The 13,831-nt window shown below is 40.9% G+C and overlaps 1 protein-coding gene across 7 annotated transcripts in view; it reads left to right on the top strand.

Moving 5' to 3' along the window:
- The window catches only part of elavl4 (ELAV like neuron-specific RNA binding protein 4), an 80,167-nt gene extending 67,553 nt beyond the window's left edge, over positions 1–12,614 (top strand). For 4 of the 7 annotated variants that reach the window (XM_053865561.1, XM_053865597.1, XM_053865587.1 and 1 more), the window contains 3 exons: positions 499–732; positions 4,615–4,653; positions 8,161–12,614. In XM_053865561.1, coding sequence (XP_053721536.1) covers positions 499–732; positions 4,615–4,653; positions 8,161–8,488 — 601 coding nt within the window. In that variant the 3' untranslated portion in view covers positions 8,489–12,614. The remainder of the gene's footprint in view (positions 1–498; positions 733–4,614; positions 4,654–8,160) is intronic. The other 3 variants (XM_053865551.1, XM_053865578.1, XM_053865570.1) reach the window with 3 other exon arrangements.
- Positions 12,615–13,831: the final 1,217 nt, after the last annotated feature.

Here is a 13,831-nt window from a genome sequence, read left to right as displayed (position 1 = left end):
TGAAGTGACCATAAATCAATAGATTCTTCTGCTCCGTGGACACAGTCTCTTTCATCAGGCAGGCCACATGAGAGGCCACATGCACATCGCTGGTTTTGGCAGATCACTTTAAGTATGAGATAGATTGTAGGAGCACAGTTAATCAGTGATCCGTATGAATTCCTACCTACTGCAACTTTAACATGACTCAAAAGACATAATTCAATATATTCTGTAAAGAACGTAATATTAATATTAAATATTTTTAATATTACGTGTGTGGGTGTTTTTAATATTTAATATTAATATTTAATATTAAATATAAAATATTAAAAACACACACACTGGTTTTATATATATGTACATATATATATATATATATATATATGTAGATTTTCTTTAGGCGCTTTATTTATGTTTATGCCTGCAAATATAACACACATATGATACACATGTGTAGACTGTCTCATCAAAAACTCTGTGAAGTAAAAGGGGCTGTGTTTGTTTGTGATCTGCTGGCCCCGCAGGTGGTTCCCGAGGTGTGGGCTTCATCCGCTTTGATAAGAGGATAGAGGCTGAGGAGGCCATCAAGGGCCTGAACGGACAGAAGCCATCAGGAGCTGCTGAGCCCATTACGGTTAAGTTCGCCAACAACCCAAGCCAGAAGACCAGCCAAGCTCTTCTGTCGCAACTCTACCAGTCGCCCAATCGCCGATACCCTGGCCCCCTCCACCACCAGGCTCAGAGGTTCAGGTGAGGACTTGAGTGGTGATGAAGTTTTCTAGTTTTCGCTTTTGGAGTAATTCAAACGTTTTTCATGTTTCAGCAGAAATGTTGCAAATTCTTGTGCAATGAACACCTAGAATGTAAACAGGCTGTGGAGAACTAGGCCATCTCACCGTAATTTGTGTGGAAATAAGAGAAGGATGTATAGCATGAGCATTAAAGAAAAAAGTAATGAGAATTAAAGAAAAATGCCCTATGCTACATTCAACCCAACCTCACTCCCATGGTGAAGTATATTGGGAAAATGGACTGCTGCTTCCTAAACAGCCTTCAGCGTTGCAGGTCGACGCATAGGCCTTTCAATAAATTAAAAAAAACAACTTTTGGTAAAAAACACTTTCAATTTTTTTTTTTACGTGTCACACTGCCGCAGGTGGCGGGACATGCTTCAATTGAAAACATGCAACACTGAAGGCTGCCTTTGTCCTCAGTATAGGTCGCAAAGTCAACTTGTCCAACATCAATACCATGGGAATGAGACAGAGTTGTACAATCTGTGTGACTGGTACGCCTGTATTTTTACTGACTACATAATTCTATGGTGAAACGAAAAGCAGAAAAACAAAGCAATGATGATAATGGTGCAACACTCTACCAAGAAGACTAGAACATGCTGCCATTTCAATCCAGCTTCTCAGTCTCAGTCCACCCAGGTCATAGTGGAATGGTTCAGTAGAGAATGTGGGGTTCTGTCATTCATGTTTCCCATGATTTCATCATGTTAGAGTGTCTCAGAGTTTTGGGGAAGAAAACATCCTCGTACCAAACCAGCTGTTGGTGCATGAATTAAAATGAGTGTAAAATTCTGCCTCGTGGATTCTGTTAGAATCTGATGCTATTTTCCCAAACTCAAGAACATTCTCGACATCCACCATCACTAAATGTGTGCTCAAAGTGGAGTCATTCAGTTTAAACTCAATGCATCACTTTTCCATTCATTCTTCCTCAACTTCATTTCTAAATGATCTAAAATGCTAGTCGACAAACTAATGGGCCAAACTTGGTCACCATTGCCCAACATGTAACTCTTATTCATCTTCCATAGGTCTGTAGGAAATTCAGACTCACCTCACTCCCCCAAAATATAACAAAGCTCCATCGTCTGATGTGATGTCCCATCGTCTAATCCATCCAGAAACTGCGCTCATAGAATTCTTTCTCTTTCAATAATGCAGTTCTGGATGTGCTGTTTACTCTATATCAAAGTCAGGGCTTGGAAGATTTTTTTAGAGCGCCTTCCCCGGTGTGACACCTGAGCGATGTAGCGTGGCTGTGTGTCTGTGATACGCCAAGCCAATTTACAGGCTCCACAGGAGAGCTGTCGCTTCCCATCAAATCTCACAACCACAGGACACTTCCTGGCTGCGTCCCTGCACTGCACTGCTTATAACCAAAAACTTCAGAATTTGGATAGAAATTTGCTCACTGTTAATTGGAAATTGACTTGACATCAGTTATGAGCAGTTACCTTTGTTTCTTATGGATTGGTCGTGCATTTTCATAAATTGTATGACCTCACATCCACAGCAAGAGTGATTTTTGTGTCCGACTTATCCAGAATTTACGAGCCTTGGAGCCGGCTCAGAGGCGCTATTGTTTATATTGATTGTGGAGAGACAGTGTGAGAAGACACTGTTTTATGAGATGTGTTGGTCTATAAGTGCACATGCAAGAGTGAGGGAGACGATGTCAGCAGGCAGGTTGTTGTGTTGTGGCCCAGCGGCCCAGTGGCCAGCAGATGTCTTCCCGCTCCTGGGCCTAGTGCTTCTGCTCTCGGTGCATCCTCGCCAATTGACTCATTTTCCCACAATCAGCCTGCTCATTCTTTTCCCGCATAATGGGCTAATTGCTAGTTTAATTATTCTGTATATCCTTTCTCAAGCATTTCCTCTTTTTCTCAGAGTCCCTTTCATCATTTTTCAATGATGCCAGTGGCAGAAAACAAAGACACATCAGCAGCGCTAGTCAAGGCTTTTATTAAATTAAAAAAATATATCAGTCATCACTTGTCATTCTGAGCGGTTTTTATGATACCTTGCAAGGACACTGTTTTTCAGAGGAGCACTGCAGCGCGTCATATTTTGAGACATATGACAAGTAGGGCTGGGATTCATTTAATTCAATAGTTGGGATTATCTTTACAGGGTACATTTTTCAGTGCGTCAATTCCAGGTGCACTGCATTATACAGAGGGATGTCATAACCGAAACATCCATGTTGAAAGAGACTTCATGTGGTTGTGTCGACAGATGGAAAATTTCCTAAGTTTCAAATAACTTCAGGATAGAAGCACAACAATGTTGTTCTGGGCACTTCCATTCTGATGTTAAAAGCTAAATGTACAGATTCAACTCTTATTTGACTATTCAGATCTGAAATACTACAATGTGGATAATCAGGATTCATTAATTCAGAAAACTTGAATGAATTATACATTTTAAAAAATAATTTCCCACCCCTAATGGCAGTTACTCTGACAATTTAGGGCTGGTTGCTATTTATATCACACCAACAGTGAAAAACAAACAATGGGCTCAAAGCCAGGCAGCCAATGGCAAGCCATCATACAAGTAACAAATGCCCCAACACTTTTACCCCCACAAATGTGGCTTGCCTGCCGCCTGGGGGTAACAAACAGCTTCTGAAGCATTATTTGCACTTCCAGTGCTTTATGATGAAAGTCAGTGCTGAATATGTGGCGTTACAAATATTTACAAACATTGAAACTGTGTACAGCCAATGTTGTGGGTTAGCACGTTGAGTTAATGTTTTTATTCATAAAAAAAGATTGTTGATTTAAGGATTTGTATTAACCTCAAGTGCCGTTACTAGTAAGTAACATTTTCACTGATGTTTGTGGAGCAAAAGCAAATTCATTGGACACACAATTATCAAAACGTTGATGATAATCAGTAAAAAAAGAACGAGTATAAGGAGGCGAGGGTGCAGAGGTGTGTGCTGACCGGCGCAGACTTGGAGAAGTCTCAGAGTTTGTTGTGTTTTGAGGAGGAATGAGATGTGAGGAACCAGCTGTTGCTCAATAAGCCATGGCCCCTCTCCATTAGGCCAGACAAGTTAATAAGACATGAGACAGGAGGGACCCAAGTGAGGAATGAAGGTCATTGACTCACCAAGACTGCATCCGTCCAAGACGGGCAACATTTAATTCAACCCACATCTTACCTTGACTGAGATCAAACACACACACAATTACCTGTGAGGTACAAAACAGTGACACACACACACACCATTCACCTCAACTGACTGCAGTAGTCCTAGTCCATGGGTAAAAGAAGAAAGAAAAGCTGAATGTGTCCTTCAATTTGACTTTGACCATGACTCTGACCATATATTTATTTGTGAAGCGCTTCATATAGTACAGAGCCATTTCATCTGACTCCTAATCACCTCTTTTCTCTCGCTGTCATTCAAAAGTCCAACCCATTACATCGACAAAGCTCTAAATTGGAGTTTTGTCTTGTCTTCCTAAATGCTTTATGTTTTATTCAGCTGTGGTTCCTGGTATGTTTTCAGACCAACCAGGGACCAGTAATGGGTTAATACAGTCGAACATAGTCAGTGCTGAAGCATCTGCCAGCAATGCTGAACACAAACAATCTGATCAATGGCCGACTGGACAAATGGCAAACATACTTGGAGACTCTGTAGGTTCAATAACTGGCGACGGGCTCTTACTGGTAAGGCTCTTGAGTGCGATGGGGCCAACTGTTGATGGATTTGTTTGCTCTCGAACGAGGGATACTTCCTACAGAGACTTTAACATTAGTTCCATTGAGTAAGTCGACCATCTGCCCGCCATTAACCCCAGAACCCTCCTTCTCTTTACAGGCTGGACAATTTGCTTAATATGGCCTATGGCGTAAAGAGGTAATTAAAAACTTCACCCAATGCCAGATGTCCATGTTGACACAATGATTTCTTAATTTGATTTGATGTTTCCTTGTATCACTTTACGTTTGACAATGTTTCAGGACGATTGCATTTTTTTGATTCTTCATTTGATTTTGTTTTTGTGAGCTTGAGTTGAGAGCACCTTAGGAGTGCAGAATAGAAAACAATCTGTGTTTGTTTTCAGTGGTGATGGATTTGCTTTGTTTTGATTATGACACATGCTGGTGTTGTTTCTATTGTTTTGGGTCGTTTCTGTGCAGACAATGGATTTTGATTTCTGGATCCTAATTTCTAGGTGTTTGTTGTTTTTCTACTGGATTCAGGTTCACCTGCTTTATGGCATTACAGAGAAAACCTCGCTCAGCTTTTTATATTTAAGAATATTTCTATATGTCCATACCTTTGAGAGCTCTCGGGGATTAGAATCATCTAAGAAGTAATCCATTTTTTGGCTGTGATAAAAGTTCAGGCAGCGGATGAGTGTGGATGAACCTGGATCCATGCAGGAAACAAATGATGTCGTTTTACTGCAGATAGCTAGAACTTTGCTCGGCACCGCTCCGCTCAAATTCCATGTTTTTGCCTCCATATTTCATGTTACTTCGTCAGCACCGTAGGTGTTACATAACCCTGCTCTCTTGATAGTTGTTCCAAGTGCTGTTGTTGGCATCTTGCATGTTGTAAGCACTTTTAATTCAACTTACCTACACATGGTAATAAAAAACGGTAGATGGCCTTATAATACCTCATGACAAGATTTAAATGGACAGATTTAAAGCTAAATTCCTCTATTGTACACTATTGTGATAGCTGTGACATTCAAGGGCTAATGTGAGTGCCACAATTCCAGCACGACGCGCCTCCATTGAAGCTCACGTCCATTACTGTAATTCCGATTAGAGGGCAAGCTATTGACTTCAAAGTGATTTTCAATGTTGTATTATATCAACTAAGAGAAAGCAAGTGTGTTAAAGGGGATGGTTGGCTTCAGAAAGGAAAGAATAGACATCTGCTGAGCTAACACAGTTGCTATGCAACCCCTGGTCTCATTGGTGTTTGGACCCACTCCGATGGCTACATTGTAAAGTTCCTCACAGCCTTTCTATTGAGGTACCGCATCCAAATCATAGGGCTGTAAATCCAGAATGCTTAAACAATTTTAATACCCCAGAGTGTAGCGTCATAGGTAATGTAAAGTTGCAGATTCCAAAATTTTCGAAAGCATGCTTGCATTCCTTTCACATGTGGTTGCTTCACCCCAACTACACAATGGCGACGCATGGCTGCTTGCGCTTAAAAACATGGCGCTAATTTCAGATGAAATCGATATGACATTTTGACATGGGAGGGCATCAACGTTTTCATCTGCTCCAGTCACAGTAAATTAATAATCTACAGGGTGGTTCAATGTTAGGTGTGAAGTCGCTTGTTTTCTTTTCTTTAGTGTTCAGTTACTGTTTGTTACTGTGGGTTTGTCTTCTCCATCCACCCCAGTAGGTCCCAGCTGCAGCAACACTGCATTTCAGCACAGTAACTGAGAAGTAACTTTTCAGTGAAACGCCTCAGGAAGAGATATAAATATACTGCAGGGCGACAAATTTGGCTCATTTTAAGCTCATGCAGCGCGACTTTCTATGTATCAAATTGGAAGTTGTGGTTTGGGTCAGGGTTAGGTCATCTCTGTTTTACTATCCAGCTCACTTTTATACTTCTTTCATTTGAGCTTTGTATCTGTAGTGCTCAAACCGTGAGAGCTCAGAAGGTGTCTGGAAGCCTCTTAAACTTGATGGCGCAACAGTCATTGTCATTATCGAACCCCATATATAAAACATAGTTATTGACAAAAACAATCCCAAGGAACAGCACTGACTAAAAATATTGAATGGCACTGCTTGCAACTTCAGTATGTAAAGTGACAATACAATCCAGAGGAGGAACAAGTCAATTCCAGGCCAAGGAAGGGTCAGTCAGTGCAAAGAAGTTTGGCAGCATAATTGTCCACAGTGAACTTGGTAAAAACTACTGAAGGCCCACCTCACTCAAGTCAGTATCGTTGTAATGAAAGTAAATCCAAAAAAGGGCCGTCATCTGGGTCGCAGAGTCAACATTTCGGTTTTTCAATGATGGATCCCGAACATGACACACACACGACGCTCCAAACAAATGCGGGCAGAACAATAACTCTAGCAAGCACTGGAAACATGGTCAGTACTTTGTTAAAATACTCGAAAATCCCATTTATTTTCTGTTAAATTGTAGCTCAACCGTGAGACATACTGCAGTATTTGAAGAAAATAATTTGTTTTCAAAAAAATCCAGACCAATTAGATGAAATTGGTTCATTTCGTACAGCGTTGTCTGAGTGAGCCCTTTTTGATCGACACTGACCTAATCATCATTTTGATCCAAGAATGCAACACAAACCAACATTTATGCTTCAGTCCAACGTCGTGTCTCATCAACTCAACTATGCACTAGACCTTTCTCTAAGAATCAGACACTGAAGTTGACCACACTATGAAACATTGCAAAAATCATGGCTGAACACGCCACCATTCTCCATATATATCTGAGGCATGACAGTTGTGCTGAAGCATGAACAAAGTCATTTAGGACGGTGGCAGTGAGAGCTGGCCATATATAGTGCAGCGGATATCTGGGCAGGGGGCCGCAGCTATTAGCAGTGCTATCGATCAGTGCCACAAGCTCCTCCATAGAACACAACAGAGCGCACTGCTGAAATTGTAGGAAGAATAGACTTTGTCCCTAAATACCATGGGGCTGAAAACTGCTGCCATTTTCCATTCAGTTTGTCCTGTAACCACCCCCCAGGCCACCAACCTCACCGCCTCATGCTCCTCAGTGATGGAGGTCTCTCTCGAAAGACTAAAGCCAAGTGGAGAGCTCAATTAAAGTTTGCTCAATAATGCTTGTAGTTATTTCGTGTAGAGAGGTGGGAGAGAAGATGAGTCTGTTTTATCGGGTTGGCTTTATTTTTCTGGAATCCTTTCCTTTGAGCAGGAAAGGTAATTAAGTGATGTCAACTGAGAATTCAAATCTCTTGCATCACATGGAAAAGAGGAATATGGAGCAAAGCAGAACAGATTTAGGAGCACTGAGCGTGAGTTAAGATGAATTTCAAGCAGCAATTTAAATTCAACCACTTTTGGCTATTAAGCTCGTAAAAGATCCACTCAAAGACTCAAACAAAAAGTCCTGAGTCTGCATGCACTTCACGGAACAGACCTGCCCAGGAGGTCCTGCAGAGAAGAGGAGCTCAGGGAGTGTTCCACATTAAACACACACATACAGAGTTTTCATTTGGACAGATCAATACATCTCATCTTAAACTGTGTGTTGAGCAACCATCACTGTAGAGAAGTGCTGTGTCATGCTTGTCAGGGTCATTTGAAGCACTGGACATTAGATGTTACGACGAGTCCAGTAACCTCTGCCTTCCCTCCCCTCTGCCTCTCCACTCAGGTTCTCTCCCATCACCATCGACAGTATGACCAGCCTGGTGGGCATGAACATACCCGGGCACACGGGCACTGGCTGGTGCATCTTTGTCTACAACCTCTCCCCAGATTCGGACGAAAGCGTCCTCTGGCAGCTGTTCGGTCCGTTTGGCGCCGTCAACAACGTGAAGGTGATCCGTGACTTCAACACCAACAAGTGCAAAGGCTTCGGCTTCGTCACCATGACGAATTACGACGAGGCAGCCATGGCCATCGCCAGCCTGAACGGCTACAGGTTGGGCGATCGCGTCTTGCAAGTCTCCTTCAAGACCAACAAGACACACAAATCCTGAACTTCAACCGATAAAATCAGTCGCCCTTCGACTCTGTCAAGTCAAAAATAGTCCCCCCCAACCCCTTCCAACATCCCTCCGCCCCCGTCCAAGTCCAAGGCCCTTCAGTTACCGCCATGCCACCCCACTACAGCCATCCAACACAGCAAAATCCGACCGGGACATAAAGCGACCGATAAACCATCTTAGAATTTGAACTCCAAATGGCTTATACATAACTTTGGACCTATAAGCCAACGTTGCCTGAGTATAACAAAAAGAAGGAGATGTTGATAATTTTTAGGAAGTCCCTGTGATAAGCAGGTTTCTCTTGGTTGTATATTCTTTAGTTTCTTGTGGTTGTTGAAATAATTTTCTCTTCTATGTAAACAGTAGCAAATCCCTGAACCTCCAAATTTCAGAGAAGAGAATGTCCTTTTTCGATTCAAGCCTTTTCTCTGTCCTGATTCAGGATTCTTTTCTTTGTATATCCGGATCCACTGTCGTTAATATTACAAACCTCGTCGTTAAGAGGGTGGGGGCTCTTTAGTTGAATTGGGGAACCATTCATTCGTTTTAGTGTGTATTAAAACTCCCCCCCCCCTTAGCGATTCAGGATTTCCACAGTCCTGTAATGTAGACAGAAAACAAATTTCTGACATTGTTTTTGTTTTGTATCGCTAACAAAACATATTGTCTTTCCTCACTGGGGTTCAGGGAGATGGGTTGAGGGAGGGGACGGGTTAGCTTTCCGGATGACACGTTCAGTAATTTAAGAAAAATATAACTGTTGCCAAAGAGAAAATCTCTTTGCTTGGAAAAAAAAATATGTTTAGAAAAAGATAAAAATAAAGAGAAATAAGATCTATTTTTATAAATGATAATTAAAAATAATAACTATTGAAGAATTTTTACAAGAATCTGGATTTGAAAAAAGAGAAAAATATTTTGACTGGCTAACTGGGGACGGGGCGGGGGGTGGGACCACCTTGTCTTGTCGTTCTGCCGTGGCACCGGAAAGAATGTTTGTTTTTGGAGAATCCATGTTGGCGGCGATTTTGTAGAAGGAAGGTTTTGTGAAAGGGAATACACACTAAGGCAGGTGATTTTGGTAATTTTTCACATGTGTACTAGCGCGTGATTATTCAATGACGATACCCAAAAGGGAGGGTGGAGGGGTCTTTCCCTGGCCGAACCATCTTTATCGTCCAGAGCCCAAAGCAAGAAGACCCTTCGTCCTCTGACGTACGCCATTTGTCAGTATGGGATATTAGTCAATAGTTATATGCACATTACTCCATTTAGACGCTGAATATACACACGATTTCACACATTTCCTTTGCTCTGCGTTTGTGACTAACATTTGAAGAAAACTTCCTTTTAGCGATCAACAGTAGGTGCTAAACTACATTATCCACATATCTTAAATATCCACGTTTGTTGTTCTGTGTTGTTTAAAAAATATTTCGATGTTGGCATTGAATTGAGCTGCTGTTTAATATTTGTTTGTTGTTGATGCCTGGAAATCTGGTGACTTCTGTTTTCTTCTTGACCAGATTGTGCGAATTCAGGCCGTGAAAGAGTCACTGGACAAAATACTGATTTGGTCGTTTTCTGGGTTTGTTTGCTTTGTTTTGTTTGTTTGGCTTGCTGACTTTTCACTTGAGTTCCTTGCTAAGCGTGAAATGTTTGTCAAAAGTTTATGATGATTAGCTAGTTCTGTTAGTCTAGATATTTGTTTCCTTCGAGGATCTATGACAACTGTGTCTTTATTTGCTGTGTACAAATAGATGATATACATATAAATATATATATATAGTCTACATTTGTTTTACAATATCTACTGTACTATCTGAGTTGTCACTGTTCTTTTGTTTGAGCTTGTCTTTTTCATATGACAACTTATTATGAAGTGGTGGTTGAGTTATTAGAAAAAAAAATTGTGAGGAAACTGTTCAATTGTCGTCATGTTGCTTGTGGAGAAAAAAATAAAAAAGATTTGGATTAACTTTGAGTTAACTACCGCGGCAAAAGAAACCGAACAAAATGCTTAAAACGATAGCGTATTGGTTTGTTTACTTATCTATTTTGAAACTATTTATTTTTCTATTTATTTCTATTTATTCTATATTTATTAATTTATATGTGTATTTATGTATTTATTCGTTTCATTGTCTGTGTATTTGCGTGATTCTGGTACAGGGAGGGGGGTGTTTCTGAGCTCAAAGGGAACAAAGCGACTAGTGGAGCGGCTCTTCCAGTAGTCCACTGCACTGAGAGAACTTTTAGTACGTTTGTGCTTTGTACCAATATATCAAAATGACAATATAAAAAAAATCTAAAAGTCACGAAAACATGAAAAAAAAAAAAAAAAAAAACAGTCTGGAGGGTCGGGGGATGCTCTTCCCTTATTACTAGAAACAGTTACTCGCTATGCATAACCTAGTTAATAGTTCAATTTGCTATTGCTTTTTTCTTGTCTTGTTAAAATGAATCTTTAGATCTTTTTCAATAAAGTTTAGTCTTAATAGAATGTTATAAACAGTCGTTCTGGTTCAATATAACCTGTGATAAGTTTGTGTAGTTCGAAAAAGCCACTCCGTCCACACCCTCCCTCCGCTTACTACCGCTTTGTGATGACACTTTATGCAAAAATGTGGGTCTGAAAGATTTTCGTTTTTAGGGAACATTTGATAAGACATTCAGCTCATGGAGGCATCGGGCACGTTGGTTGTAACGCAGCAATCGCCCATCGGTGTGTGAGGGTCATTCATTGCACTGGACTTAATTGGTCACCTTTGGAACCAATTTCGTTTTAAAGCTAGACGTCATCTTTTGTCGAACCAAGAAATATTTAAGAAATGAAAAGGCAACATGTAATTATTGCGGTTGCTGATCTACTGAGGTGTTCTGGAGGAGGGATGAAATGGATTGTACCGATTCTATATTTTAGATACTCTAATATGATATATAGTATATATATTTTGAAAGGTAAGGGAAAGGTTCCGGAAGTATACATATACAGAATTGGATTCTTTTGTTCGTTATCAAGACTTGATGGAGGTGTGTGGAGAGCTGTTGAAACACTCAGACGCATGCTTGCATAAGTTCATCCTCTCTCTTACTCCTCAGACTACTTGCATCATTCCATTACCGTCACGCCATCCCGTCATTACAGGAACCATCCGACTAGCCAACCAACTAGACCCTTCATGCTCCCGCCTCCATTGGGAGCTTGAATTATGCAACGACCCCGGTAGAATGTTGTTCAGATGTGTGAACTTATTTCCTACGCTGTCTGACTTTTGAACTCTTACGACGCGAGCCTGTGTTCCGCCTAGACTGTGTGTGTGTGTGTGTGTGTGTGTGTGTGTGTGTGTGTGTGTGTGTGTGTGTGTGCATGTCCGTGTGCATGTTTCTTTATGTAACCGTGTGAGTCTGTGTGAGTGCATTCACATGAGTGTGATCCACATTTGTACGATGCATTCACGCAACATTCGTTGTGTACGTCTTCAGTACACTGCTGTATGCGTCTTCCTGACTGAGTGTGTAGAGAGTGTGTGTCTGTTTGTGTGTGTGTGTTGAAACATGGGGCTGTGTCACCTTGCTCTATGCCCACCCCTATGGCTCACACCACCCCCTGTAGCGCCTTATAGTGGCAGCCTGCCAGTAGGAACAACGCAGCCAGTAGTGGAGGAGGGAAGGTGAACAGAGGAACTAGGCTCTCTTCTTGTCAGTTTTCATTTTCCTCCTGAGACGTGTTTGTTTACTATCTGAGAAAATCTATAAACAAAATCTTTAAAGACAAAAAAGATGAGAAAAAAAAAATGTTCACTGGGCCTCATGACCGCGGCTCTCTCTTTTTCTCTCTCTATCTCTACTCCTGCTTATGTTATTACTTACCAATTATCAATGATTATTATGATTATAATTGCTATTATTCTTCTTATTCTTATTATTAATCCAATTACTGCGATGAATGACTTCATGTTATCCTTGCTAGTTTAGGTCATTTCTGAAACTGGAAAAATAAAATCTTGCTGTAAATGTTTGTTTTTTTCTTTTTCATAAAACTGTTGTGTTTGAATTATTTGTACTTTTGAATGTTGGGACAATAAAATGAGGTGTCAAAAGTTTGGGTGGTTTTTTTCTCTTCATTGTGAAGACGCTATTTCATGCCAGGTGGTTGAAACTGAACAGATTACAAATAATTCTTGAGAAAGTTTCTCTCGTAAAGACCCAAGTGTCTTATATTTCTCATTTAATTTGAAAGTAATGAAGTTTCATTTGTTTGTTAATGTGCTTCATATTGTAACCGACACCACTCCGCTAACACAGGATCTCTTTACTCAACTTAGCTGTCAATTTCATCCATGTACAAAGAAAATACAAACAATTATGACAATTATATTTCCTATTCTACCCACAGTTTGTATTTTTAATTCACTGACACAATGGTGTTACGTAGACGACATACTGTAAGTGGAGGTAACGCTTTAAAATGCAACATTAACTCCAACACTGCACTGACTCTGACCTTACTGGCACCAGGGGACAGTCACGACTGAGACGGGAACACCGCAGACATAAAACACTGCTGAGCTCAGCCTGCAGCTATCGCACAGGAATCAGGTGCATCAGTGAAATAGCACTGAACCTTGTGTCACACCAGGATATCCAAGATCATTTCAGCAGAAGAGGGAAATCAATTTTCTTTTACCGCACGGGCTCGTGCCTCTGGGAAACATTTGTGTCCAAAATCATTTGACTCGCAGTCCAGGAATCACAGAAATGGCAACATTTGCTTATCACCTTCGCCAGTATCAATAGGAAGGAGGGCAGCAAGCCATTTTAATGAGAAGCCCCGCAAGGGATTTCAGACGATCACTACCTGTAGTAGTGAGGCTGACAGTCAGAGAGCTCCTGCTGCTGCTGTCCTGTGAAGAAATTCCACCAAGAGAATGGAACTTTGCGGTTGCCGGTTAGGGTTCATTACTCAGCCACTCGTGACTAAACAAAAAATTATAAGTTTTGTAATTTGCAAAACAGGCTTTTTCTGTGACTTGGGTTCTTTTATTGGGGCGACTCTGTACACGTGTACATCATCCTTGCCTTTCTAGACATGGCTTTCTGGAAGCACTCACAAAAATATTTGAAACCAAACTACCTCACTACCACGCCACCTATCATCACTTCTATCAGAGAGCACATCAAGAGATACTTTTTTTTTAAGTAAAGATGTTCCATCTAAGGATGTATTTAGGGTTTATAGTATTAAGTCGCACTGTGACCAGCAACTGTTTTGATAGTTGACTAGTTACGGACGGTCAGCATATGACATAGACTGTTAGTAGGGCTGTGGAG

This window comes from Synchiropus splendidus, chromosome 1 (genome assembly GCF_027744825.2).
Source record: "Synchiropus splendidus isolate RoL2022-P1 chromosome 1, RoL_Sspl_1.0, whole genome shotgun sequence".
NCBI classification, from domain to species: domain Eukaryota; kingdom Metazoa; phylum Chordata; class Actinopteri; order Syngnathiformes; family Callionymidae; genus Synchiropus; species Synchiropus splendidus.
Note: the sequence above shows the minus strand (reverse complement) of the source record. Positions and strands in the feature narration are given on the sequence as shown.